This window comes from Amblyomma americanum, chromosome 4 (genome assembly GCF_052857255.1).
Source record: "Amblyomma americanum isolate KBUSLIRL-KWMA chromosome 4, ASM5285725v1, whole genome shotgun sequence".
In the NCBI taxonomy this organism is placed as follows: Eukaryota; Metazoa; Arthropoda; class Arachnida; order Ixodida; family Ixodidae; genus Amblyomma; species Amblyomma americanum.
The window spans coordinates 194393832-194419007 of NC_135500.1; the positions used below are offsets into that span (position 1 = coordinate 194393832).

At 44.2% G+C, this 25176-nt stretch overlaps 2 protein-coding genes across 3 annotated transcripts; one reads left to right on the forward strand and one right to left on the reverse strand.

The window, feature by feature from the left end:
- Positions 1–96: 96 nt before the first annotated feature.
- On the forward strand, positions 97–9122 carry LOC144128944 (xaa-Pro aminopeptidase 3). Its single transcript, XM_077662768.1, has 5 exons — positions 97–442; positions 673–1623; positions 3102–3343; positions 6389–6509; positions 7989–9122. Exons 1-5 carry the CDS (start codon positions 412–414, stop codon positions 8168–8170), a joined length of 1527 nt encoding a protein of 508 aa, XP_077518894.1. The 5' UTR covers positions 97–411; the 3' UTR covers positions 8171–9122.
- LOC144128943 (ATPase family gene 2 protein homolog A-like) lies at positions 7947–22574 on the reverse strand. Of its 2 annotated transcripts, none has more exons than XM_077662766.1 (14): positions 22226–22574; positions 21706–22038; positions 20986–21495; positions 20445–20574; positions 20272–20328; positions 19375–19495; positions 19111–19245; positions 18453–18570; positions 17990–18144; positions 17146–17355; positions 15578–15711; positions 15048–15174; positions 10736–10900; positions 7947–8366 (listed from the first exon to the last, which is right to left on the reverse strand). In XM_077662766.1, exons 1-14 carry the CDS (start codon positions 22419–22421, stop codon positions 8178–8180), a joined length of 2580 nt encoding a protein of 859 aa, XP_077518892.1. In that variant the 5' UTR covers positions 22422–22574; the 3' UTR covers positions 7947–8177. The 2 variants fall into 2 exon arrangements, with proteins under 2 accessions (XP_077518892.1, XP_077518893.1); XM_077662767.1 differs by having other exon boundaries at positions 21935–22038; positions 22226–22361.
- Between the last annotated feature and the right edge of the window lie 2602 nt (positions 22575–25176).

The following is a 25176-nucleotide window of genomic DNA, read 5'->3' on the forward strand; positions in this document are numbered from 1 at the left end:
TTGAACCTCGAGCCACGGAAGCCGTCAGCTATTTTAGAAGCTTGCTGGCGCCACCTAGCCACGCCTGTCGAAAAACGTCTGTTTAAGAAAGCCCACGTGTTGCGCGTCTCGAGCGTCAGCTGAGATGTGCCCGCTGTTCAAAGGGAGACAGAATAGTTAGGTAGCGAGGCGTGTGGAAAGTGCGGTATTTGATTAGACATATTCTAATTAGAGCCCACGTGGCACTAACAAGAAAGTCGTCGTCAGCGTAAAATATGTAATGCTGCCCTCGCCAGCGTATTCTGCCGCATATTTTCGCCTTGCATTGGTTCGGAGCAACGGAGACAGTTTCTGACCGCGCTATTTATTTGCTGCTTGGCTCAACTGATTTCGACAGCATACCTACGGAGAAACGCGTCCAGCACTTTTAAGATGTGGGGTACCATTTCGACGCGACTGCCAAGTAAGTATGCCCGTGCTGAAGCCTATGACCTGTAGTTGCGCAGCTTACTTGAAAGACATGTTCTCGCTTGCAAGTCTCAAAGTTCCACATGTGGCGACTGGTAAATTTCGTATATTAAGACCGGAAACTGTACCTTTCTGAACCCGCCAATGCCGCTGAGTAAACACCCATTCATCAGCGTTGTCTTAGCATAGCTTTAAACACCGTCTTAAACGCGGGTTCAATTTCAGGACGAGCTACGGCTGCAGGCCTACGCTTGTGCCAGACAACGGCAACAAAGCCCGAATGCGGTGCGCGGCAACCTCGGCATTACGGGCAGCCGACGGCGTCTACACACCCGCACCTTCTTCAGGAAGGCGAGCTGACACCTGGCTTGAAGCGCCAAGAGTTCGCCGAAAGGCGGCAGAAACTCATCGACGGCATTCTGCAGCTGTGTGCCGTTTCTGGATCCCCCGGGGCAAGGACTACTAAAAACCATGCAGTAGTCGTCCTATCAGCGACGAAGACTTACATGTCCGACAAGATTCCATACCCTTTCCGCCAGAACTCGGACTTCTTGTATCTCACTGGCTTCCAGGAACCGGACAGTGCTTTGGTGATCCACACAGGTACAGATCAGCACCAGCCGAAGTCGGTCATGTTTGTGCCCCAGCGAGATGCGCACGCCGAACTTTGGGACGGACCATGCGCCGGACCTCAGGGTGCTGTAGATCTTTTAGGAGTTGACGCCGCTTATGAGCTAGAAGAGCTTGAAAGTTACGTTGGCAAGCTTCTGAAAGCCAAGTACCCCACAACCCTTTGGTTGGACAATGCACCCAGCCAACCAGAGGCAAGTGCAATCCTCAGGCGGCTTGCTGAACAGAATAAGAGCAACGTTGCGGTGGAATCTCCTCGCCTGCTCGTACAAAGGACACGGCTGATCAAGTCGGAGGGAGAACAGCAGCTGATGAGGCAGACTTGCAAGGTAGCCTGCGAGGCCATGACAGAAGTGATGCGGGCATCTCACGCTGGGGTAACTGAAGCGCAGCTGCATTCGAAGATGGAGTTTGAGTGTCGTATACGTGGTGCCCAGCGACTTGCCTACCCACCGGTCGTCGCTGGAGGTGCACGAGCAAACATTATTCATTATGTGGCAAATGACCAACGAATCCTGGATGGTGAACTTGTGTTGATGGATGGAGGTGAGTGCAAACTTCCATGCATACATAAAGCTTGGAAGCACGGATGCTTTAACAAATTAGTTATATGATTGCGCTGGCATACCTGTAATGCTGAATGAAGTCATAAGTTGACACCATAAATAAGCTGGCACAAAAGCCATGTCAATGTATGCTATTTGCCTCTTCACACTGTCATTTTGATAAGTGCTCTGACGAGTGTATGCGTTAGGATTTTCATTGCCATGTATGGCTGCTTCTAACATACATTGAACATGAGAAAAGAAATTTACAATTTCCTGGGCTATTCTAAGGTTCACAGATTCTAGCAGTTAAAAAAGGAAAAACAGTATTTTTACTGCCATGTGGAAGAAAAGCTTCAGCCTGCAAACACAGCTGAAATACATTTCGCTAGAATTGCAGACGAACTGTTGTGCGGCATACAGCTGTAATTGACAAAGAAACTTAACTCTGACACACTGACTTGTTTGGCTGCTTCTTTTAAGTTACGTGTACATCATTCAATTCAGTTATATGAAGTTGACCTAATGCTTTGTCCTGGGCAAACCCTGCAGATGGCAAAATTTAGTGTTAAACCTGCAAACGATGGCTATTTTAGGTGACTATGTCGTCTTTGCTGACCTGCTAGGAATAACACTTGGACACTGTTCTCTGCATTAATCTCTATCTTAAGTAACCCCTTGTGGGAACCTTTCTTGAGCTCACCACCAGGAGACCATTGTTCACATGGGAAAACTCAACTTGCTGGGAGAAAGCCTCAGTAAAGCCGAAAGTGACTTCTGTTGCTTAGGTGTACTGTTTCCCTCTTTTGACATAAATGTTTTCATGACCCATGTTTACAAACAAGCAAAAATATGGAACTTATGCTTAGATGCTCTCATGCCAATGTGGAATACATGAATTGCGGCCACAGTCCATTTGGCTAAGCATCACGTGCCTGGTGCTCCCTAAAGGTTAAATTTAGTTCCTTTCAGTGTTCCTGGAATTTGGGGCTTATGTTGTGACGTTGTTGTGAACTGCAATCATCCCTTTACCTGCCATCCTCATGCTCCATGTCACTGTGAATTGGAGTGTACAGGTTGTACATCTTTAAGAGTTGCACATATGAAAGTCTTAAATATATGACATGTCCTGGAAAGGATGGTAACTTTAATATGTAATCACGGAGCTGTATGAAATAGCACTCAAAATCAAACTCACAAAAATTGGTGAAACTCATACAATGGGCATTCTTGAGATGTTGCATATTTTATATGCAAAGCATCAACATTTATGTCAAGCAGAAGAAGAAAAATGCATTAGTGTTGCAGTACAGCCCATGTGATAATTTGGTCTGCAACCATTTCTCAAACAGGAAAGTTGCAGCACTGTACTCAAAGAGGGCATTGATTGTTTTCGCCTATGCTTAGTATGTGCAAAGTGTGCAAAGTAGAGGGAGTTGGAGTTTGACAATAGGCTAAATGTTGCTTTCTGTTGCGCAGGCTGTGAGCTTCATGGCTACACCAGTGACCTGACAAGGACGTGGCCCATCAATGGCCGTTTCGAGCCTGGCCAGCGAGAGCTATATGAACTGCTCTGGGATGTACAGCAGTTGCTGCTGCGAAAGCTTAATGAGCCAATGTCACTTGACTCCCTTTTCCACGTCATGTGTGCCCAATTGGGACATCGGCTACGAGAAGCTGGCATTCTGTCGCCCAGCACACCAGACTCTGAGCTTGTACAGGTATGCAGAGTAGTGTGCGTTTAGCAAGGGTGCAGCTGTTAAACCATGCGTTTTCTTGGGTCACATGCAATAAAAAATTATTGCCTGTGCTTAGTTTCACAATTTTGAAGACAAATGAGACAGTTGCTGTCGTCACATGTTAGGTCAGACCATACAGGCTGCCGTATGCTTTCCCTGCATTACATTAAAGTATCCAAGACTCAGTGGTAAGGGCAGAAAAAATTTTTTGCTTTTCTTCCTAAAGCTGGCCATATCACTGCATGTAAGTATCGAGAAAGTGCGACAAGATGACAGAACTCATAGGGGCACCTTGCGAGATTGTTGGTGCGGATAACAGCAACTGACTGCAGTTTGTGCACTGTTAGTGACCAGTCACTCACCAACTATTGCATGAAATAAGCAAGGCATTGGAGCAAATCTTTTGCATGTACAAATGCAATGCACATTCATAGGAGTGACAAATCGGATGAAGGTGTGAAGAATAACAAAAAGCAGTCCCTTGGCATATTGTGCACTTGTTCGAGTAGACTTGATCTTTAATCAGATTCTGTGCCCAGTCTGCTGGCTTGAGTACTGATTTGCATATTCCGTATACCTATACATCACAGTCTGCCTTTATGTCTTGAGTGCACAATTATGCACTGACCAACGATTTTTGATGAACATATCAATGCATGCCGAGTGATATGATCATTGGAACTGCATTGCACAGGCCTGGCAGAAACGGTTAGTGTGGTCATATGTTCAGCACAAATCTTTTGCATGAGTTGTTGCAAAAACGTGTATACAAGTGCTTCTCTCTGGCACTGTCCTTCAACACACCTAGCTGCAAGACTTTGCCCTCGTGCAATCGAGCAGTGTGTGGTTGAGGCTAGAAGTATGCAAATATTCGAAATTTTCGAATACTTAATTGAATATCCTATTATTCAGTTTGCTGAACGAATTAAATGGTGCAGGTTGAAAATTTTTTAGAACTATTTGAATATGTTTGTAAGTTTTCAAACAGTTCTTGATAACTGGTATGAAAAAAACGCCATAGTTTTCTGCGTCTAGATTATGCCTTGGAGTGCTTCTGGTATGCAAGTTGAAAATGTGAAATAACTGTACAGTTCATTCATAGGAATTTGTTCAGAAGTTGCAGAGGTTTCTTATGACCCAGAAAAGCAAATTATATATTAAAATATTCATGTAAACCTAACTTAAAAATGCTTTTTGAAGAGCTAGCGTTAAGGCTCCCATTCAGCGCAAAAAAGCGGCATCATCATTGTAGCTAGAAGCCTATGTCACACATGTATGTCTAGAATAAAAATAATTGAAAACAGAAAGGGTGGTGCACGTCTCAAACAACTTCATAAAATTATTGGTTGTCCATAAAGAAAAAGTTCATCGATCATTACGATACTCCCTAACGTGAAGCTTGAGCACAGCTCTTTAAGTATTTTAATTTCATGACATATTGAGGCACGGATATCAGGAAGATATGGTTGTGTGCACTGTGGCTGGCCTGGATAATCTGTCTCGTGCGGAACTTTCGCAGCAGCCGCAGAGAACGGAGTGAAGTGTGCCGCGACTGCCTCGCTAATCGGGAGATCATGGGAGGCAGAGTGCGCGCGACTCCTGGGAGCATTTTACAGTAGCTACTGCGGACAGATCTCCGCTCATGCTGGATGGCTGAATGGACAAAGCTGAACCCTTTAAATCAGGCAGCGGCTCACGCCACCTAGCCGTGACTCGTAATACAATTTGTACTTAAACTGGAGATGCGACACGCTCCTCTTTGCCTTTAGTGTGAGCCATTCCATCACCTTCTGCTGAGTGCAGATGAAATTTCACTCTTGCCTTGATTTTCGCCACCAGTTGGATAATCTTTGCTTAGTCATTTCTACCCGTTTAAACTCTAATTTTTACTCCACCTTCCTTAAACCCTAATTCTCTGAATAAATCGGCCCCGTTGCTGTCAACTTTATGGTGAAGCTCCTTACAGAAAAGTATCAAGTGTGTGGCCGTTTCCTCCTCCCCTCCACATGCAACCGCATAACATGCCTATTTCTTGGTACTTTACTTGGTAAGTCTTAGTCCGAAATAGTCCCGTCCTTGGCTTCAAACAGCGAAGCGCTTGTCCTAGAATTATCGTAGATATTTTCTTTGGAAATTTCCTGCTTGAATGTTTTGTATGTTCCCAGTGCTGATTTTATCTGCGTCCCTGTTTTCCATAGACATATCTTTGGTTTTAAAACCGTTTTCTTAACCGATAATTCTTACAAGAAATTCCTACATAGGAACAAGCAGAGTTTTGTGTGTGTACGGTGGTACGGTCTTTCATGTAAAGCGGTATCTTGGGAGTGTATGCTAATGAGTATGTGTGTAATTAGAGAAGTTATAACACAAATAGTAATTAAGCGAGTAGCAGGGTGCATGTTGGCGTTTTGTATCCTCTTTGCTTGAAGTGGCATAGTGGCGCCGACCAGCAGCGGCCACCAAAAAACCCCCGTGATCTGATGTATGCCGCTGCCCCAAGAGATGGCGTTGTGGAAGAGTTCAAAGACAAGAATGTGGAAACTGAGTTGTGATGAATATATGAACATGAACAAAGAATAGCGACTGTATGTGAAGAGAAACCACTGAAGGGAGCCATTAACGCTATAGCTTCATACCTTTAAAAGCGAAGCTGAAGCATCCCCTTAATTTTTTTGCGGATATCAGTTGTCCACATCATACTATGCAAAGCTTTTGTGTGCAACATTTTATGAAATATACATTTGGCTCTATTAGTTTAGTATGTCAATCTTTGCACCTTAGCTTGGACACTATCATCGAGAACAAGCCAATGCATTATTTGCACAAGGCCGAACCATAAGGCCAGTAGTCGCACTTGCGTACTAGCCGATGCTAGCCGCAATTTAGTAGTAGTGTATTTAAAAGCATCACTTGCTGTTTTGGGTGCCGTTCAACACAAATATGAAAGTTTCCATGTGACTAGCACCTTTGTTGTAACACGTCTTCTTGAGCCAGGACACTTACCATGAGCACATGAATTGCATGCAGGAAGCTCATCGACTGTGCCCGCACCATGTTGGACACTACTTGGGCATGGACGTCCATGACACGCCTCTGATTCCCCGCAGCCTCCGCCTTGCTCCAGGATGTGTACTCACAGTGGAACCAGGTTGGTAACAGTTTCCTTGAGCTTTGCATGAGTGTTCACTGCAATTATTGCAATGGCTGTGACTGTGATGTTCACCGAAAAGATTACCTTTTCGGTGAACAAGCAGGTTGCACTGACAGCTAAATGATGGAGCATGTTTAGTCACAAATGAAGCTTATTTCTGCCCTCAGGCTTTTGTTGTCCTCTCGGTGTTTCAAATGTGCTAGAAAGCAGTGAGAAAGCAGCTGGTATGGGACATGGATAACTCGAGGGCAGTAGGAAAGGCCTCTTTCCTGTAGCTGATGTAATGATGTCGCTGTTGCCACAGCTGCCACTGATGATGAAGAAAGTAGCACGAAAGCAGAAATGGTGTGTCCTACAGTGCTCTCAGTGCTTATCTAAGAATTTGCGATCATTTTATCGTTTTTTTCTCCATAATGATGAGCCTATGAACGATATGCACTATCTCGGAATCTGGTCAACGGTGGAATTTTGTTTCTAGATGCAGCATACTAACCTGCAACAACATGAAGCCATGAAAAGTGAAGAGTTGAAAGAAACACTGGAACATGCTGACAGAAGTGGTTGAAATTCCCTGTTTTCTCAGTTATGAATTTGAAAAACCCTCAAATATGCCGTAAAAACCCGCCTATAATACGAGGTTTTTTTGAAACAGATTTTAGCATGTCAAACTCCCACCTTGTATTATATGCGGGTCCGAACAATTTTCGGGCAAGATCTGTAGTTCCGGTTTCGTTATTATCGAGCGTGATCGCCATCACGCTTTCAGCGAGAGGAGGTGCTCTCTAGCGGTGGCATAGGTCGGTAGTTTTGATTTCGACGCCATATCACTACGCCGATCTGACCTCGCAATGCCCAGGATGATCACACCTTGCATGGTATCGAGACTGCGAAAGCAGCACTCAACTGCTTTAAAAGGAGAGTAATCGTAGCTGCCGAAAACATAGGTGCCGCATCAAGCACTGCTACATGGCCTGGATGAGGCAGAGAGAACCTGCAGTTACTGTCGCCCGACACGGGCCTCTCCACCAACGCTGTGCATTTAGATCACGGGCGCTTGGTCCAGCGTTCCCAAAGAGCTTGCCGGTTGTTTTGTCAAGAAATGCGGGATATCGAACGCGCTTGATGGTACCGAGGACGCGTTTCTATGGAAAGATATCTCTGACAAAGGCCTCTCGGAAGACAGCACACCCGGCGGCGATGATCACTACAGCTCATACTGCAGACAATTCCTAAGTGTCTGTGCCAGCACGTATGCCGCAACCGGTCTGAGCATGCTCGTGGTGCAGGACGCAAGTGGGCGCGAATGTGGTGCTTCTGTACCTGTCACTCGTGCTACACGCATCATTTCTGGCGCGGCGGAGTGCACAAATAATCGGAAGGCGTTCGGCTTGCCCGACTTCCGGAACATCTTTGAGTTGACGCATATACAACAAATGTATTGCAAAGTTTTTATTGTTGATGCATTTCGGTTTTCAGGCATCTACATTCCGGAGGGCAACACCAAAGTGGCCGCAAAGTTTCGTGGAGTGGGCATGCGCATAGAAGACGATGTCCTCATGACGAGCACTGGTCCGGAAGTGCTGACCGAAGGCTGTGCGCGAGAGCCAGATGTGCTGGAGAAATTGTCCAGTGGTTTTCCTGCTGACATAAAAACTTGAGCAGTGCCTAGCTTTCTTTGGCCGTATGCCTGGTATGAGATGATGCCCAGTAGGACTCGTAGAACTGGACAGATTCTGGCGAGATGCGTGGCTGCACCACCTTCAGTGCTGCCTCCATGTGGCGGCCCTCGATGCACGTGGCGTTCATGTCTTCCTCCAGGGCGCACAGTGCCGCTTCTTGACAGACTGCCACAACCTGTCAAGAGCCAAATCAAGCTGCGATAAGCAAATTGTGCCGTGCTACCATGCTAGCTCCAGAGATTAAACAAATGCCTTAAGACTCTCTCCATTGGCAAAAAAAGATAAAAAGCATATCTAAGCGTCGATTCTGCGAGAAATGGAATGAAGTGTGCATGCAGCTATGTTTTTGATGAACAGAAGTGCGTAAAATGCAAACTACAATGTGGACAATTGATGGACTATAGGACAGTCACTGCATTAAGCCCGCAATGCCTGTGTTCACTTTAGTTGTTTTTAGTTATGTCAGTAATCATTTATGTATCGAGCTGCAGGGGTGTTTCGATGAACGCAACTGTGCAAAATGTGGGAGCTGATTTGGTCTTTCGATATTCAATAAGACAAGGCTCCGTTATGTCCTTGGCACCTGCATTCACTTTGTTTTTAGTTGCTGTTAATTCTCATTTTGTGTGTTTTTATGCAAAGAAGAGCAATGTACTGTGTAGAAACTTCCCTGATTGGCCATGAGCAAAGAGTCTTAGTCATGACTTGCAATTGTAAAAAGCGAAATAAGCTGGTGTGCTTGTTGGGTCTGCAAGTTTGCCCGACAGTTAGTGCCAAACATTGTTTCATGCAGTGTTTTAGGTGCAGCTGAAGACATATAGTCTTCATACTGTAGCATTTTGTTTGAGTGCTTTTGTTGCCAAATAATGTGTGTCTTTAGCAGGAGCCACATTCTTGCAGACAAATAAAGCTGGTACTATTTTAGGTCTCAGCTGACTGCACTGCATCCTTTATGAGTTCAGCCAGTAAAATTGCTAATGACAGGTGATGACACTCTAAGAGCCTCACATAGTGGTGTTGTGTACATAAATAATTTGACAATGCACCTTTTTGCATGTTTCACGAGTGATCTTAATTCTTACTCCTTATATGCCTAAACGTGTTGAAGTGTTATATAAAGGAAACCGTGCGGAGCAACATACATTTAATTTATTCACTGCTGCTGCACATCTAGACCAGAGCAGCCTTTGCTGCTTTGTCTATTTCGCAATGCCTTCAATTCAATTCAATGCATTTATTTTCAACTCGAGGTTGAAGGCCCCCAGGCATAAAAGCTGTTCTGCGACAGCTTGAAAGGTGCCTGGGGGCCCATACAAGGCAGCAGTGGTTACAAACTAAATTACAGTGTAAGCACATATCTTCAAACAATCATTCGAACAACTATACAGTACAATTATTAACAAAACAATCGTTGTCAATGAGAATTTCAGGTGATCGGCGTTCGGCCTCAATTCTTCCTGAACATCCGAAAACAGAGCGGAATTGACAGGTTGTTTAGTGGGTTACAAAATACAAACATCATTATGAAACACTTCAGTATGCCTCAGTGATTTGTAGCAAACCTAACAGTGCGACTAAGGCACTCGCCTGTTTTGTTGGCTGCCACTGTTAACCTTCGAGTACTCAGTTAAGCTTTATGGCATGCCCATCATTCAAGGTTGATACCTTCATGGTATTGCATGCTAATAAGCTCGCCTATACATCCTCAGTTTTCAAAAGCAGACAGGGTTTGCAAATTAGAATGGTACGCTGTGGAGGAAAAAGTTGAATCTGGCATCAGCCACATGATTCAACATGTCCATGCCTATGTGACTTGTGTATGTCTATTTAGCTCCACTAATATGCAGATGTTGTTTCTAAACCCTGAAACTATGGCACGACACTTTTTATTTCAAAGCAGAAGCTTTACTACTGCCCTCCGCAGCTTCTTTGCTGTGTGCACAAGATTGACCTTGAACCGAGGAAAAACCACGTGACAGCTATGACGTCACTTAGCTGCCACCGCTAAAACCGAGCGCTCGCCTCTGTTTCTATAGGCTGTCGGCATTCATTATGTTCATTGGCATTGGTGTTGATAACGTCCTAGACTCTGATGATTATCAGGAAAGGAAGAGCCCATAACTGGCTCCTTGGGTCAGTGGACACCTCAATCACGCTTTGAGGTATGTGGGGGTGGTGAGAGAGAGATGTGGGCCGCATGCATTAGCGCTGACAAGGTTGTGGCGGACATGCTGCACTGAAGCAATAGGCCGCAGCATTCATTGGGTGACCAACCTCTCACAATCAACCATTAACTTAACTGCGGGGTGGCAGTGTGGGCATGCTGCCTATCCAGTGTGAGGACGCATTCAACATTACAGACGCCAAGCCGCGCCTATTTGCCCGATACACCACAGGTTTCGCTCTCTAACCCGGTTCAGCAGTAGTTAAACTGCAGCTAATTTTTTCCGCACTGCTCAAGGATCCTTTGCAAGCCTGGGACCTTGTGTACGTATGGTCTAACAATGGCTGTCATTGTTAAAGCAATGACAGCAGTATTCTCACCTCTGCGCCAGAGTAGCCCTCTGTTTTACGTGCCAAGTCTTCAAGAACAACATCATCTGCCAAGGGTCGCTTTGAAAGGCTGAGGTGCAGAATTTCCTTTCGCGTGTCGAAATCGGGCAAAGGCACATAGACTATGCTGTCCAGCCTTCCAGGTCGCATAAGTGCCTGCACAGAATGCAGCAATGCATGAAAATTAAAATCCAGCGCTGAAAGGAAAACAAGATGATAAAGTTTGGTTTTGTTTAACGTCCCAGAGTGACTAAGGCTATGAGGGAGAGTGCAGAGGAGGGCTTTGGATTATTTTGACCACCTAGGTTCTTTAATGTGCACTGACAACATACAATACACAGGCCTCAAGGATTTCGCCTCCATCAAAATGCGACCTCCACAACGGGGATTGATTCCGCATCTTTTGGGTCAGCAGCTGAGCACCATAACCACTGAGCCGCCGCAGTGGCATAAAATGACAAAGGCGAATTGGTATAAATGAAAGAAGCATCTCTGCTGGTTGGCGGCCAGCAGCTATACTGTAACCAGAGTATGCTAAGTTTCCGGAACTACAGGTGCGTTAAATAACTGGCCTTTTTCAGAAAGCTGCTTTACACAAGTATGCGATGTGTCACCCACTGATTTTGAGTCGTCGGGAAATGTTGAGGTTGCAGATGGCTGCCAGCTACCCTGCTGTGCATTGCAGGCTGTCATCATTAGTGGCACAGAGCTATGTTCTCAAGGTGCCGTTGCATACGAGTATCTAAAGATGCTAATCTGCTCGCTCTTGGTGAATAGGAAGCACTTCACAGCCACCATCACAGTGCTACAGTTCATTGTTGTAAAGATATTTGAGAAAAGGCTAGGATGCCTCCTTCCTTCATACCCAGTCCTTACAGGGGCAGGATACCATCTATACAGCCCTTTCTCTTCATAAGTGTGAGCAGGGACCATGAATGCCACACGAACAATGCAAAACGTCTTGTATATACTTGCTGGCATCCCAGCAGAACATATGAATATGGTACAGTAAGGTGGCCTCTGCCTTTTAAAGTCTGATCCATCTTCCCTGAAGCTGGAAAACTACAGTTTAATTTTCTCTTGTGAATTTAGAACCCCTTGTGAAAACAGTGAAGCATACAAATTGAAAATGATCGCCTCTGCCAGCGTAGCACGTGCCCTGAAACGCAGTGAATCTCATGATTCAGCTGCGTCCACAGTCAATTCTGTCAACGATCTAGGTAGCAGTGGCTCTGAGTATGCTGCCTCATCATCCGACTTTAGTTCAGAGGGCGAAAATGACCTGAGAAGCCAGCCCACAATATCGGAGGCAGTGCCTCGATTAGTTTCTTATTTGGGCCCGTTTTGCTAGACGCAGTCGCCATTTCGAAAAGTGTACTGATATTATCGAAGTTATCAGTCTCGTTTGTAAGGTTTCCAAATCACTTAGGTAAGATTTGATACTATCTGTGCTGCAAAGGGTTTGCCCAACTGCTTCACCCAATGGCACGCCCAATTATAGGGCCTATAATGACTGTTTTCTAGCCAGAAAATTATATGAGCTTCAACTGTGATTTTTTTCAGACGTATTTGCTATTAGTTAGGCAGACAGTTACATTACAATTTTTCCTCTTTGGATACAAGCATATCTTTGCAAGTTTCATTCAAATTCTTTTAAAGCCTTGATTTTTCTAATAAAATTTTATAAGACATGAAACACTTCAGTGAAGTTCAAATTATTAAAAAGTGTGTTTAATTGGCTTAATTTTGATGTGGTGCATTAAACTTTAAACCCTTAGTTCTTGAACCAAAGATTGAATGCCAGCCCACAAAATATGGCCATTTTTCTGACAACAGGGAAAGAGTAAACAGCCTGATATGGACAAACACACTTAAAGCTCCCAACTTTGTACAGTGCAATATTTTGAATTGTGCAAATTAGGAACAAAGAACCCACAATATTTTGCAGATGATATCAAATAGTTATTAGCTTTTATTGTAAACATGCCTCACACAATCCAAATTTACCTTAATTAAAACTGGAGGTGGCTGCTGCATTTGGTGTCAAGTTATGTTTGATATCCTCTTCAGTTGAAGAATGGGGCTTGTTTGATTGAGTGCTCTCACAGTGACTAAATGATTTTTCTGATGATTCCCTAGTGCACGATGCTGCATTTGCTGTGGCGGTCGTGTCCGCAAGCGGGACACAGTCCTGTTACAGATGTCTGACACCTGCTTGATGTTCACTTTTGTTCATGGGTAGCCCAATACCACAACAGGCGGAAGCTCCCAAAATGAATGCAGGGCATTACTCGAAACTAACAATATTTTTTGCCGCTACTAGCAATATTGCTTTTGAAGGCCACTACTACCCACAGAAGGATGTTTCTGCACTGTTGCCAGAGCTGCCACGCTTGACACGCAGCTTGCCTGAGTGCATAGGGAAGCAAGCGTGTCAATACATCAGCAGAACTTCGTTTGTAGCCATATTCTTACTTTCGAAAGAACCCAGATGACGCCATATTTGCACCATAAAACACAAAATTTTTTCCTCAGATCGCATGCTTCAGTACGCACCTCACGTTAAATGCGGAACTAAGATACGAAACTTTTTTTTTATGGGGGTTTAACGTCCCAAAGCGGCTCGAGCTCTGAGGGACGCCATAGTGAAGGGCTCCGGAATTTCGACCACTTGGGGTTCTTTAGCGTACACTGACATCGCACAGTACACGAGCCTCTAGAATTTTGACTCCATCGAAATTCGACCGCCACGGCTGGGATCGAACCTGCATCTTTCGGGACAGCAGCCGAGCGCCATAACCACATCACCGCGGCAGCTAAGGTACGAAAATAGTCAGAATTATTATTTTTCCCAGCTTTTCAAGGTAGCTAAAGCGACCTTTGCCACCAGGTTACTGAACTGCTAGGGGAAGTCGGCTTTCAATGACCTAGCAGCAAAGCGCAACTGGCGTGTTGGGGTGCACAAAGGGCAAATGGGTTGCTGTAAAAGTGAAGTGAAGGTTGTGCGAGCCGTTGACAAAAAGAAGGCACTGAAGAAGTAAAGTGGAATAGGGAACTGAAAGAAAGTAAATGGGTGAAGGACTGGGCAGGAAGAAAAAAAAAAAAACCTCCAGTGGCAGCATGGCGATGACAGCTATGGTTGGCGTGAACAGTCTGAGGTCCAATTATAACTGTATTTGTATTTATTTTGAAATTTTCCTGAGGTTCCAAACTCCCCCTTGCAGTTATACTTGTGAAATAAGGTCAATTAGTCGTTTTCCCATCCTTCTGTCGTTCCGACTGCTGTCTAACATCTAACAACAACATACTGTGGCCAATAATACATACTTCTGCAAAAAATGCTCAAAAAATGCTCAAAGCCACAATTTTTTGCAGAATTGCAGGACGCTAGGGGCTAGAGGCCTTAAGCATATTCAGTATGACCTCCAGTTAGATAGTGCATCAATTCATGGCGAGTAAAGCTCTTCAAATATCGAGACAAGTCCTTTCATAACGGTGTGGAGGTGGCTCAGTGGTTGTGACGCTCATCTGCTGACCAAAAGATGCGGGTTAGATCTCGGCTGTGGCGGTCGAATTTCGATGGAGGCGAAATTCTAGAGGCTTGTGTACTGTTCGATGTCAGCGCACGTTAAAAGAACCCGTGGTCAAAATTTCCGGAGCCCTTCACTACGGCGTCCCTCATAGCCTGAGTTGCTTTGGGACGTTAAGCCCCCATAAACCAACCAATAATAAAGAACACTCAACAAATATGCATTCTCAGAAGTTTTAATTAAATGCACGATGGCTTGAGTACAATGGACAAGAACTGAATTAATGCATGCGCACCCCCCACCCCCCGCAGACATATTTGACAGCTATCATCACTATCATCATGCCATTAAACTCCACTGCAGAAAAAAGGCCTCTCCCATTAACCTCCAATTAACCTTGTCTTGTGTCAGCTGCGACCACCCTATCCCCGCAAGCTTCATAATGTGCCCGACTCCTTGCCGTATCCTCTGCATTCCCTTCTCTAGGAATCTACTCCATTATGCTAAGGGACCATTGGCTATCCGTTCTATGCACCACAAGTCCTCCCCATTTTCGTTTCTTCCTGATTTCAGCTAGGAAATCACAGAGGTATGTCTGCTTCCTAATCCACTCTGCCCTCTTCCACTCTCTTAATGTTGCCCTTATTACTTTCCTTTACATAGCTCGCTACATAGTTGTTCATTCAGATTCAAGCAAAAATGGGCTGTGCATGCTCTTCATATATTGTGGCTTCTGGTGTAGCATCCTGTATGCAGCTAAGGGCAAGTCCTACCTGGTCAATCATGTCTGGGCGGTTTGTTGCTGCTACTAGAATGACATCCTGAAGCTGCTCTATGCCGTCCATTTCGGTCAAGAGCTGGGCAATGACACGATCCCCAACGTTGCTGCTTCCACTTGTGCTGCGCAAAGTGAGCAAGAAAATCGTGGTTTTCCTAAAATTCAAAACTAAACTGTAAACTGCTTGAATATGCTAGCAACAAGAAAATCCACGTAAAGTAATTTTACGTGACAATACTGCTCAGTTTCGGGTCTCTATAATACCTAATTCTGACATCGGATGTTTTGCGAGGTTGCGCCAGCTGTGCACCATATGAATTGCAATGTTTGCACACTTAGCATGAGTTACGGAACTTGGCAAATGAAAAACTTTTCGTGAATTCTAAATCTGAATATGTTTCATCAGTTATGATACCACACGTAAGAACAGTTCTATTTGCTAGCAATAAAGCATTATGTATAACTCAAAAGCTAAGACCTAAAGTAGTAAAACAATAATACCAGTGACATCTACTATGAACTCACCTTCCTCTGTGTGCAGCCAAAGCGTCAATCTCGTCAAAAAATATGATGCAAGGAGATGCTGCCCTGGCCTTACGGAAGAGATCTCGGACTGCTCGCTCAGAGTCACCAACCCACTTGCTAAACAGTTCTGGACCCTGAAAGAAAAAAAAAAAAACAGTTTAGCACCATCAAAAAGACTTCTCATTCGTACAAGGGAGAGTCAATGTAATAAGAATCATGGAAGTGTCAACCTTAGACAGTATGAGTTATGCCACCTTAAACAGGCTTCCAAGAGGTAGTTATGAACATTGCTTCTTTTTCCTTCGTTTTCTTCCTGTGGTGCACACGACAACATCACAATGCTTTACACAACTCCTTTGAGGAATCTATGCCACAGCATTCTGCCAAATTTCTGGGTTTTCTCATCCTGCCACTCTCGTGTCTGCCGTCGATATGATCCCTAGAAATATTTGTTAGTCGGGCATCTCCCAGCTCCTCCCTAAGGAGAGGGGTGTCCGCGCTCCTAAAGGTGCATTACCCTCGCTAATAAGGCAAATGTACAATGCATAGCCGTTTCTACAGCAGCCCTACCAAAGAAAATCCTATTAGTTCATGTACAAACAGTACCAACTGCGGCACGTCGTCTGCTCCTAGAGTATACCTGAGGGGCATATCTACAAGCCAAGGAAATCTAAACGAGAAACAGATGCTTTGAAAAATTAAGTCCCCACCAGATGACACGAACGGCGAGTAAAGCGCCTTGAAGTAGGCACAAAACATGAAAAATGGTCGGTGCGGTGAACAAAAAAAAATGATGTCAAAGCAAGTCAAACCTATGCTCACTGTCCTTTCTTTTTTGAAAACAAAGTTGTAAATCTGGAAGAATGGCTTCCGGAAAGCAGAATAATGAACCTGCATTATTTTGAGAAAATTATTCCAAATTGGGAGAGAAAATTGGCTAGACATGAAAAAAAACATGGCATCGTTGCTTATAAGCAAAATGTCCCCACTTACACATCACCTTCTGTGAAGCAGTTGTTTGTTTATAACTGCGTGGCTATGCTTGAATGCCCTCCATACTCGGCAGGCTTGAAAACATGTGACCTTTCCTTTTCCTTAAAGTGACATTGGTGCTTAAAGGAATATATATTATGCTTATTGATGTAGGAAAAAAAAAAAAGGAAGATATGTTGAAACACCTGAAAGAAGTCATTCTCGTCCATGTCTTCAACTAGTGCAAAACACGGCTGCTTTGTCTTGTGAACACAAACTGTAAACAAAGTGTGAGTTGCATAACTGAGGGGGACATATGCTAGAATTTTTACGCATATAAGATGCGTTATTGTATCAGTCTAGTTATTCAATAAACAGACCTCGAACACATTTCTCATCATTACAATAAATGAATAATAGGTTTTGGAAAAAAAAAAAAAAAGCTGCTGCAGGAATGAAGCTAACAACTTCACTGGAATGAACTGAGAAGTGAATTGTAAAAATTAAGGGCTGCTCTATATAACTTAGCATGCATTTTATAAAATTTGCATTTCTAAAAGTGTGTCAACTTCATGTGAAGTGACGTGAAATCTCACCTTGATGGCAATAAAATTTAGGCCACTCTCTGTGGCCAATGCCTTGGCGATCATGGTCTTTGAGCAACCGGGCGGACCGTACAAGAGCACTCCACTTGGAGGTGTGGCCCCGAGGCGGATGAAAGCGTCCCTGTGCTTCCAAGGCCATTCGACAACCTGCTGCAGCTTCAGCTTCACCTCCTTCATGCCGCCAATGTCAGACCAGCGCACCTGCAAAATAAATAAAGCAGGTTGTCGACTGCTTGACTTTGTGTTCCGCTGAGCAGCTTAATGGCGGCAATCAAACTACAAAGTTTTTTAGGGCTCTGAGCACATCATGCAGTGCATTCCTGCTTATAAGTTATAACCAAAAAGAGAAAAGAACACTATGGAACAGATGTGATTGCTGCTGCTGTTGCTAGTAATATTTTATGGTCTGCACAAATGCATGCAGAAAGATATTTCCGGCAAAAGCAGAATGGTGCTCATGCGGTATGAAGCAGAACGGATGTGCTTCACGAGATTAACCATAAAAGATATACACAATGGCAGAACCACCTTCTGGAATCCATCACCCGAACACTTTTTTTTTTTTAGTCTCTAACAAAACAAAATTGTATATCTCCTGCCACTGTAGCAAGTAAATGGTGCAGAAACAGCAGTCAGATGACTTCAGTGCCTTGTACAAGGCAGACACTGTACAGATGGTAATTTTCAGATGATGCCAGGCTGAAATAGCTCATAAATTAGTTTTGCAATCCAACTCAATACGGCATCCAAAATGTGTCAGAGATAACGCATAAACATAGACACACAGCACTAAGCTCACCAAATGGTTGTGTCAACGCAAACGTAGCATACTTACCTTGGGAACTTCTAAAGCAACTTCACGCATTGCACTTGGCTTTGTCTGCTGCAGAGCAGTGGCCACATCAGGTTTGGTGAGCAGTACAGTCTGGGACAAAGCAGCGTCACTCAAACTGCTACCACCAACATTTCTTTCAAGAGCACGTAGGGCGGCTAGAAGAAGAAAGAGGGACAACTCGCTTAGCAGCCGAAGCCACAAAAGGAGAAAAAGCTGTTCGTATTCAAAGTTGTGGTCACTGAAACATGCGACATTGAAGTCAATATGTATGCAGGTTTGTAACAGACATTTTTAGCAAAAACAGGAAGCTGTATCACCTTTGCAATGCAGCAGCATTTGAAACATTGTCATGTTTGGAAAACCAAGGTGCTGGTTTGTATATAATGATAATGTGGTGAAATATGCCAGCCATTTTTCAAGACAGAAAGAGTTTCAGTGTCGAGAGATGAAAACAGATGCTCACCATCAGCACACACAGCTGCTAGGTCTGCCCCCGTGAAACCATGGGCAACATCTGCTATTTCGCCAATGTCCTCATCACTCAGTGAGTGATTGACATTGCTCAATATTTTTCGGAGGATCTGCACGAAATCAGAAAATCCACAACTTACAACTAACGAGAAAATACTTTTTTGTCAGCTATTTCTTGAATACAACATATATATTGCTATGCAACTATAATTATCTCCCTAGTACAAGCAAAATTTAACTGCAGAAAAAGATTACAGGCAAGTCCTTGGAAAAGCCATGTAATGCTGAATGCACTCTATATTACTAAAATACTACTATGCCCACTAATATACTCCAAGACTGAGCTCCAACCCATGCAAATGACATGAACAGGACCATCATGGATGCTTCCTCTGAACACTTGTTTCAAACATTTTGTGTATTGTTTTGTCGCACGATTTGTGGCACTGCTGTGGTATGTACAGCTGCCATAATAAGGATGTACATGGCATGTTATATGGGTTACAGCTGGTCACCGTTTAGCACTTCACGAGAAAGGTCAAGCACACCTGTCAAATTTACGGCATGTAAAGAGCTTGCAACTTCTTGATGATGTATGCACAGGAGTCGTTTAGCTTCAGTAAGTAGGTGGCTCCAATGTGTAGCATTACCTGCTGCCTTCCCTGAGCTGTCGGAACACCAATTTCAATTTCACGGTCAAGGCGACCTGGCTGGCGCAGAGAAGGGTCCACATAGTTTGGCCTGTTGGTTGCACCCAGTACAAGAACCCACCTGTCTTCGACAAGCTGCAAGAAGACAGAGAATCTCAGTGCATATGTGCTTGGTTTCACAAAACTAAGATGGCCAAACGCAAGATAGTACAAAGCAGGATAGTTCAACCCCCACTACAGCTAGGACGACAGAAGCAGACATACTGGCAATGAATCGATGAGGGACACCAGAGTGGCCACGGCCCTTGCTTCTTGACTGGATGTTCCCGATTCTCGCTTGGGACATAGTGCATCGATTTCATCTATAAACAGAATGCTTGGTGCTCTACAAGATGATAAAAAAAAAAAGGACTTCGGTATTTTTGAATAATCTATATATTTGTGGGACAATGTAACACACTATTTTTGGATGCGATACATGTTCAGTGACACTAAATGACTGCAGGAAGACACATGCTCACACCTGGTAAACCAGCACTTTCATGTATCATTGCAGAACTGATAACACTGCATACTGACTGCACATAAAGTGGCAGCATTATGTCTCCTCATATTTCAGAAGGCATGCTGTTGCAATAAAAAAAATGCAAAACAGACTTGCTATACAAACAACACAGAGCTCAGGAAAAGAATGCAGGCAAATAAACAGCAGCTCCAGTGAGACAACTTCTCAGTGTAGTAGGGTCAGCACATTCTCTGGCAGGAAGGAAAAGTGGCCAACACTCTGAAGGTTAGGTTACATGAAACATACCAATACCCCCAGAAGTAGAAGACTGGACAGCCGCTGCCGTAGCTCAGTTGGTAGAGCACCGTATGCGAAATTTGGAGGTCGTGGGTTCAGATCCCACCGGAGGCATGTGGTTGTTTTTTCTTCTACTTTCTTACTAATTATCTTTCAGCCATAAAATGACTGCACTATTAATTTCCCACTGATTAACACCACAAACTGAAAGAACAGAAACATTCCCCTACGCTTCTTCGGTTTCAGTGACTGTTGGCTTCCTTTATAGGAAGGAAACAAGACAAGCATAGCAGATCTGAACCTCATGTCAATTTCAGGCAAGAAAGGGTTATCGAATTAATTTCATGTCAGTTTCATACCTTTCAGAAGCATCCTTGAATATACTTCTGAGTGTGGCTTCTGTTTCCCCATAGTACCTGCACATGTGAATGAGAGTGTCAGCAGAACGTATGTGGTTACACATCATGCCACACAATATTTCGCAAAATTATCTAGGCGTGGCAGACATTGGTAAGTGAAAGCAGAAACATACTTGCTGAAAACCTGGGGACCGTCTAAAACAATGAGGGCTGCCTTTGACTCGACAGCCAGCGCACGAGCCAGCATGGTTTTTCCAGTTCCTGGTGGACCAAACAGAAGTGCTCCTCTTGGTGGTTTTAACCCTGCAGAAGAACAGCCGTGATGAGTGGTGAGGTGAGTTCCCAAGCACTTAATTATTATATGACATTTACTTCATTTTGTTAAAATTAGTATCACAATTTCAAAAAAATACAACTGCTGCACCAATCTAGAATGAACTGCCCCATGATAACAAAAATTTCCCTTTTTTTCTGATAACCTGATTTCAAAAAAAAAGGTATGAGGAGTGAAGTACTTTATGTGAACCTCTTATGATTCTTAGCCTTTTCTGCCAGCTAAGGAGTCCCAATTAGGAGCAAAAGAAAAATGAAGGCCCTTATGAAAGGAAGATGCTTACTGTGTTTCAGCAAATGAGAGTTCAATATAAGCTCCAGATGAAAAGAAGATAGAAAAGAAGTTGTCGAAAGCAATGTGCTTATACAAGTTGGACTCACCAAATCGTGAAAATGTCCCAGGATGCTTGAGAGGTACCTCAACGAGCTCTCGCAACAGTCGAATCTCTTTATCAAGACCTCCAATATGACTGTACCCAATACACACAGGCTTTTCACGGCTTTGCTCGGCTGCTGGTTTGACGATGACATCTGTTCCAGATCTGATTCGATGGAAAGTCACTTCTTTCCTTCCATTTTGGTGTCGTAGCATTGACTTCGGTGTGCTAAAAGCAATAGGGCTGTGGATAGACCACGATGTTGCCCTCGCAGGTGTTCTTGGTGAAGGAGATGGGGAGGTTGCAATAAAACTGCTGTCACCACTCAGCTCTTCACGTATTCCAAGTCTTTTCATACTCTCATCCAAGCTCTCATCATTGTGGGACAACAAGCACCGAGATGGATTCTCCAACAAGGAACCATCTTCGCCTCGTGTTGCAAGCACTTCAAAGGTCAGCATTTGTCCATAAAAGCAACAGCGAAGCATGGAACCTGGCTTCACAAAGCTTCCCACTGCAATAATGAAAAGCAAGTATTGTCAACAAAAACTGCATAGTACAATGGTGCCTCCACCTCTCTTATGTGACTGACATCACAGCGACTGTTATGTTGGAGGACCGGGAACGCGGAAAAAATCGGTGGGAGCCGAGCTGGTTTCGGTTCAACACTTTGGCTACACTCTATGTGCATCATGCTAATCATGTCAATTTTGGCCACACTTACTGTTCTGGTTTAGAAGACACCTTTGGAGGCTTGCATCACCCTCGTTGATATTACTTTGCGTGGGGACAACTGTAACGCTGCTGGCGGCGGCAATTGAGCCACAGTGCCTCTTTACTATCGCCGCTTTGCTCTTGCTGCTTCTGCACTGCTTGTGCATAGCTACGCCTGTGAGACCGACATTTAGAGATGGCCACGCAATGAGTAGACTTGTATGTCCCTCCAGACAGACCTCCACGACATCTTTGATCCCTATGCCGCATGTCCTCATGCACGATGGATGGAGGTATAAAAGGTGGCACTTCGTCCAGTCCGGCAGCGAAATCGTATCATCCCCTGAAAAGAACACAAAAACGGCATTTCGCTTTCATTTCATATGAATGCATCCGGATCCGATTGAGCTGCGATATATTTTTGTACAGGTTTGAAAACTTAAACCACTTCAAGACAAACCGCTAACCACGCGGCTGTGTGATGACAACACAACTGATCATCGAGTAAGAAAGTTGATTAAGCTAGTTACCCGAGTAATCTTGAAGAGTTCCGTGTAAAATGTTGTCGTGTATGAAGTCGTGATCTAGCTTCTCTCCACCGCCTTCTATGAATTTGCATCGTGAACAAATTCTTTCGTGCAAGGTAGCATCCTTAGATGCCACAATCACATCACAAGCACCGCACTGCAGGAAGTCGGATCTTGTAGTTTTCCCTTTAGGCGGCATGATTCACAAACACTGCTGAAGCAAACTTCGTTTACCTATTTACACAAACTGAGGTCTCTCTCTGTGGCAAGGAGAGCCAACTGTCAACACCCGGATCAAAACGACGCGGCTCGCACGTGCAAAACATGCCGTTACGAGGACGGTAGAATAATTTGCCCGTTATTTCGACAAGAACAAAATCAAGAATAAATAAAGCAAAAAACAAAAGTAATCGTTAATCTGCATCTTTGTTAGCCACTCTATAAAGACGATTTTGGATTGGAGAAATTTTTATTGTGAGCACTGAATCCTAGTGATATAAAATTGAAGCATCAGAGATAGTGGATTTGTAATTTTTTTTAGAATCACGGAGGCCGCGGTCGTACGTAAAGTACTTTCTTTTATCATGGCTAGGTGACGCTAGAATACTGCTGGCTGTTCAGCGCGCATTTTAAAGAGATGCATGTGGCTTTCGTACACGTAGATGCTTTGCTAGCTTAATTTGCCATCAAAATGCGCTCTTGATTTGTGGCAGGGGTGGATTTGTGAATAACTCCTAGAGCGGGTGGTTAGGAAGGGGGATCTATATTATCAGTACATTACCTGGACTTTCTTCATCGAAAAAAAAAAAAAAAACGTTCCCAGCGCTGCTTACCCCTTCTTCCATTTTTTTTTTGTTACTGCGCTGACACATACGTTTAACGGTACAATAATAATAAGGAAACACATACGCATATTTCTATGTGTTTCCATATTCTTCTTGTCCAGTAACAACACATGTTTTCAGCATAGTAATTAAATAATAATGCCGCACGTAAAGACCGCTTCACTGTTAAACGAGTGCGTAAAGCTCTTGCCGTTCCATTTTGCTAGCTTTATTTATTTTATCGTTAAGCGGAGCAATGCCCCAGAGGCATTGCCTGTTCAGGATAGAATCACCCCCCCCCCCCCCCTCTTTTCTCTCTCTCGCTATAGTGAACTAGAATACTCTCGCTAACTCACTACGAGCGCCCTGGTGCCGCCCCTGGCGTTCTTCAGTGAAGATAACAAAGGGTGTGATGGTCCACTTGCCCAAGTAATGGCCAAGTATTATTTTTTTGTCACCGAATAATTCGATTCACCTTTTGTCAGGGTGCGGCTATTAGGTTTCACTGGGCAAGCACCGTTCCCAGGCCCACACCACTGGTGTCAGCGTGGATTTCGGTCGGTACGGTTAGGTCAAAATGAAGTAAAAGGGGTGGGATGCGATACGAGCAGGCGGCGTAAGGCAGCGAAAGCTTCACCTAGTGCTTAAAGTCTAGCTCCATCGAAAGGGCGTCTCAAGAGATTCTAGCACAGGGGAAGAGGGAAATGAAGAGGGAGAGAAAGCGATTGGCTGCCTGTTTTACGTATGGTTTTATACAGAGGGGAGAAATAATTTTTTTATTAAATAGCAGACCTGTAACAAACGATCCCCACGCTCTGCCAGTGCGCCCTTTGTTGTTGTGTAGCCTTGGAGTTGAGCGGCCAGCTCTGGACTGACTCGTGGTGCGAGGGCACAAGTTTTCCCTTTTCGTCTACCCTTTGTTTAGTGCTGCCAACTTGGTATTTAGAAACACGGGTTTTAGAAAACATGTTAATAATACTTACTAAAAATCACAGCGAAATTTTCACGACATCATGATCAAGATAACGAAAACAAGTCAGCCACTTGAGTACGCTCAAAATATTTTGTCCATCATTCGCTCGAATGACGCTGGTGCTTTGCAGTGTTCGAAATCAGGGCGGTCTGGGGTCGCTCGGGCACCCCACCAATACTCACAAGGGATCCGAGACCTCCCGCGTTAGAATGTAGAGATTGCGTGAATACGAAGCAGGCAACCATTTTTTATTCTTCTTGTCAGCTCGTTGTCTAAGCATTCCTTCTTTATTGTTTCTAAAATTTCACCGCGATTTTTGGTAAGAATCATGAACAGGTTTTCTAAAACCTGAGATGGAGAAAAATGAAAGGTGGACAGCACTACACAAAGGCTGGAAGAAAAAGGGAAACCCGTGACCTCAAATCACGAGTCAGTCCACAGCTATCCACTCAGCTCCGAGCAACAATGGGAAATCTAAGGTTTGCGCGAAATCTCGTCTGGTCGGGTAGTAGATTCATATGTCAAAAGAAAGGAATAACGCCGACCAAAACGGTTGTTGTTAAAAGATGTTAATGACGTTTGGCTCCCGTACGGAAGCCTTGTTCACTGAGCTGAAAGCCCAAAGCACGAAGCTTAAGTGCGTCGCAGTAATCGCCCTAGGCATCTTGCGTACGCAGGCGGGAGATTACCGTCGTTGCGATTTAGGGTCTCTTCTGTAGTCTGGATCATCAAGGACTCGAGATATCGGCGTGACAGCCAATATCTTTTCTCTTCCCATAATCGCTGCTTGTTCCCGGGCGATCCTGTGTGTCGTTGTTTCCACGTGTTCCGCAAGTGAGTTCAAAGCAATCTTCTTGTTTGTCATGTCGTTTTCGTGATCCCTCAAACGTCTTTCGAAGCTTCCGCATTCGCCAATGTAACAGTGGTCGCAATCAGTGCATGGGATTTTACAGACTACGCCAGGAAATTTTGCTTTCTTGAGTAGGTCCTTTACGGCCACTATAACTACTAGAAACACAGACACACAGGATCGCCCGGGAACAAGTAGGGATTATCGGAAGAGAAAAGATATTGTGTCACGCCGATATCTGGAGTCCTTGGTGATCCAGACTACAGACAAGACCCTAAATCGCAACGACGGTAATCTCCCGCCTGCG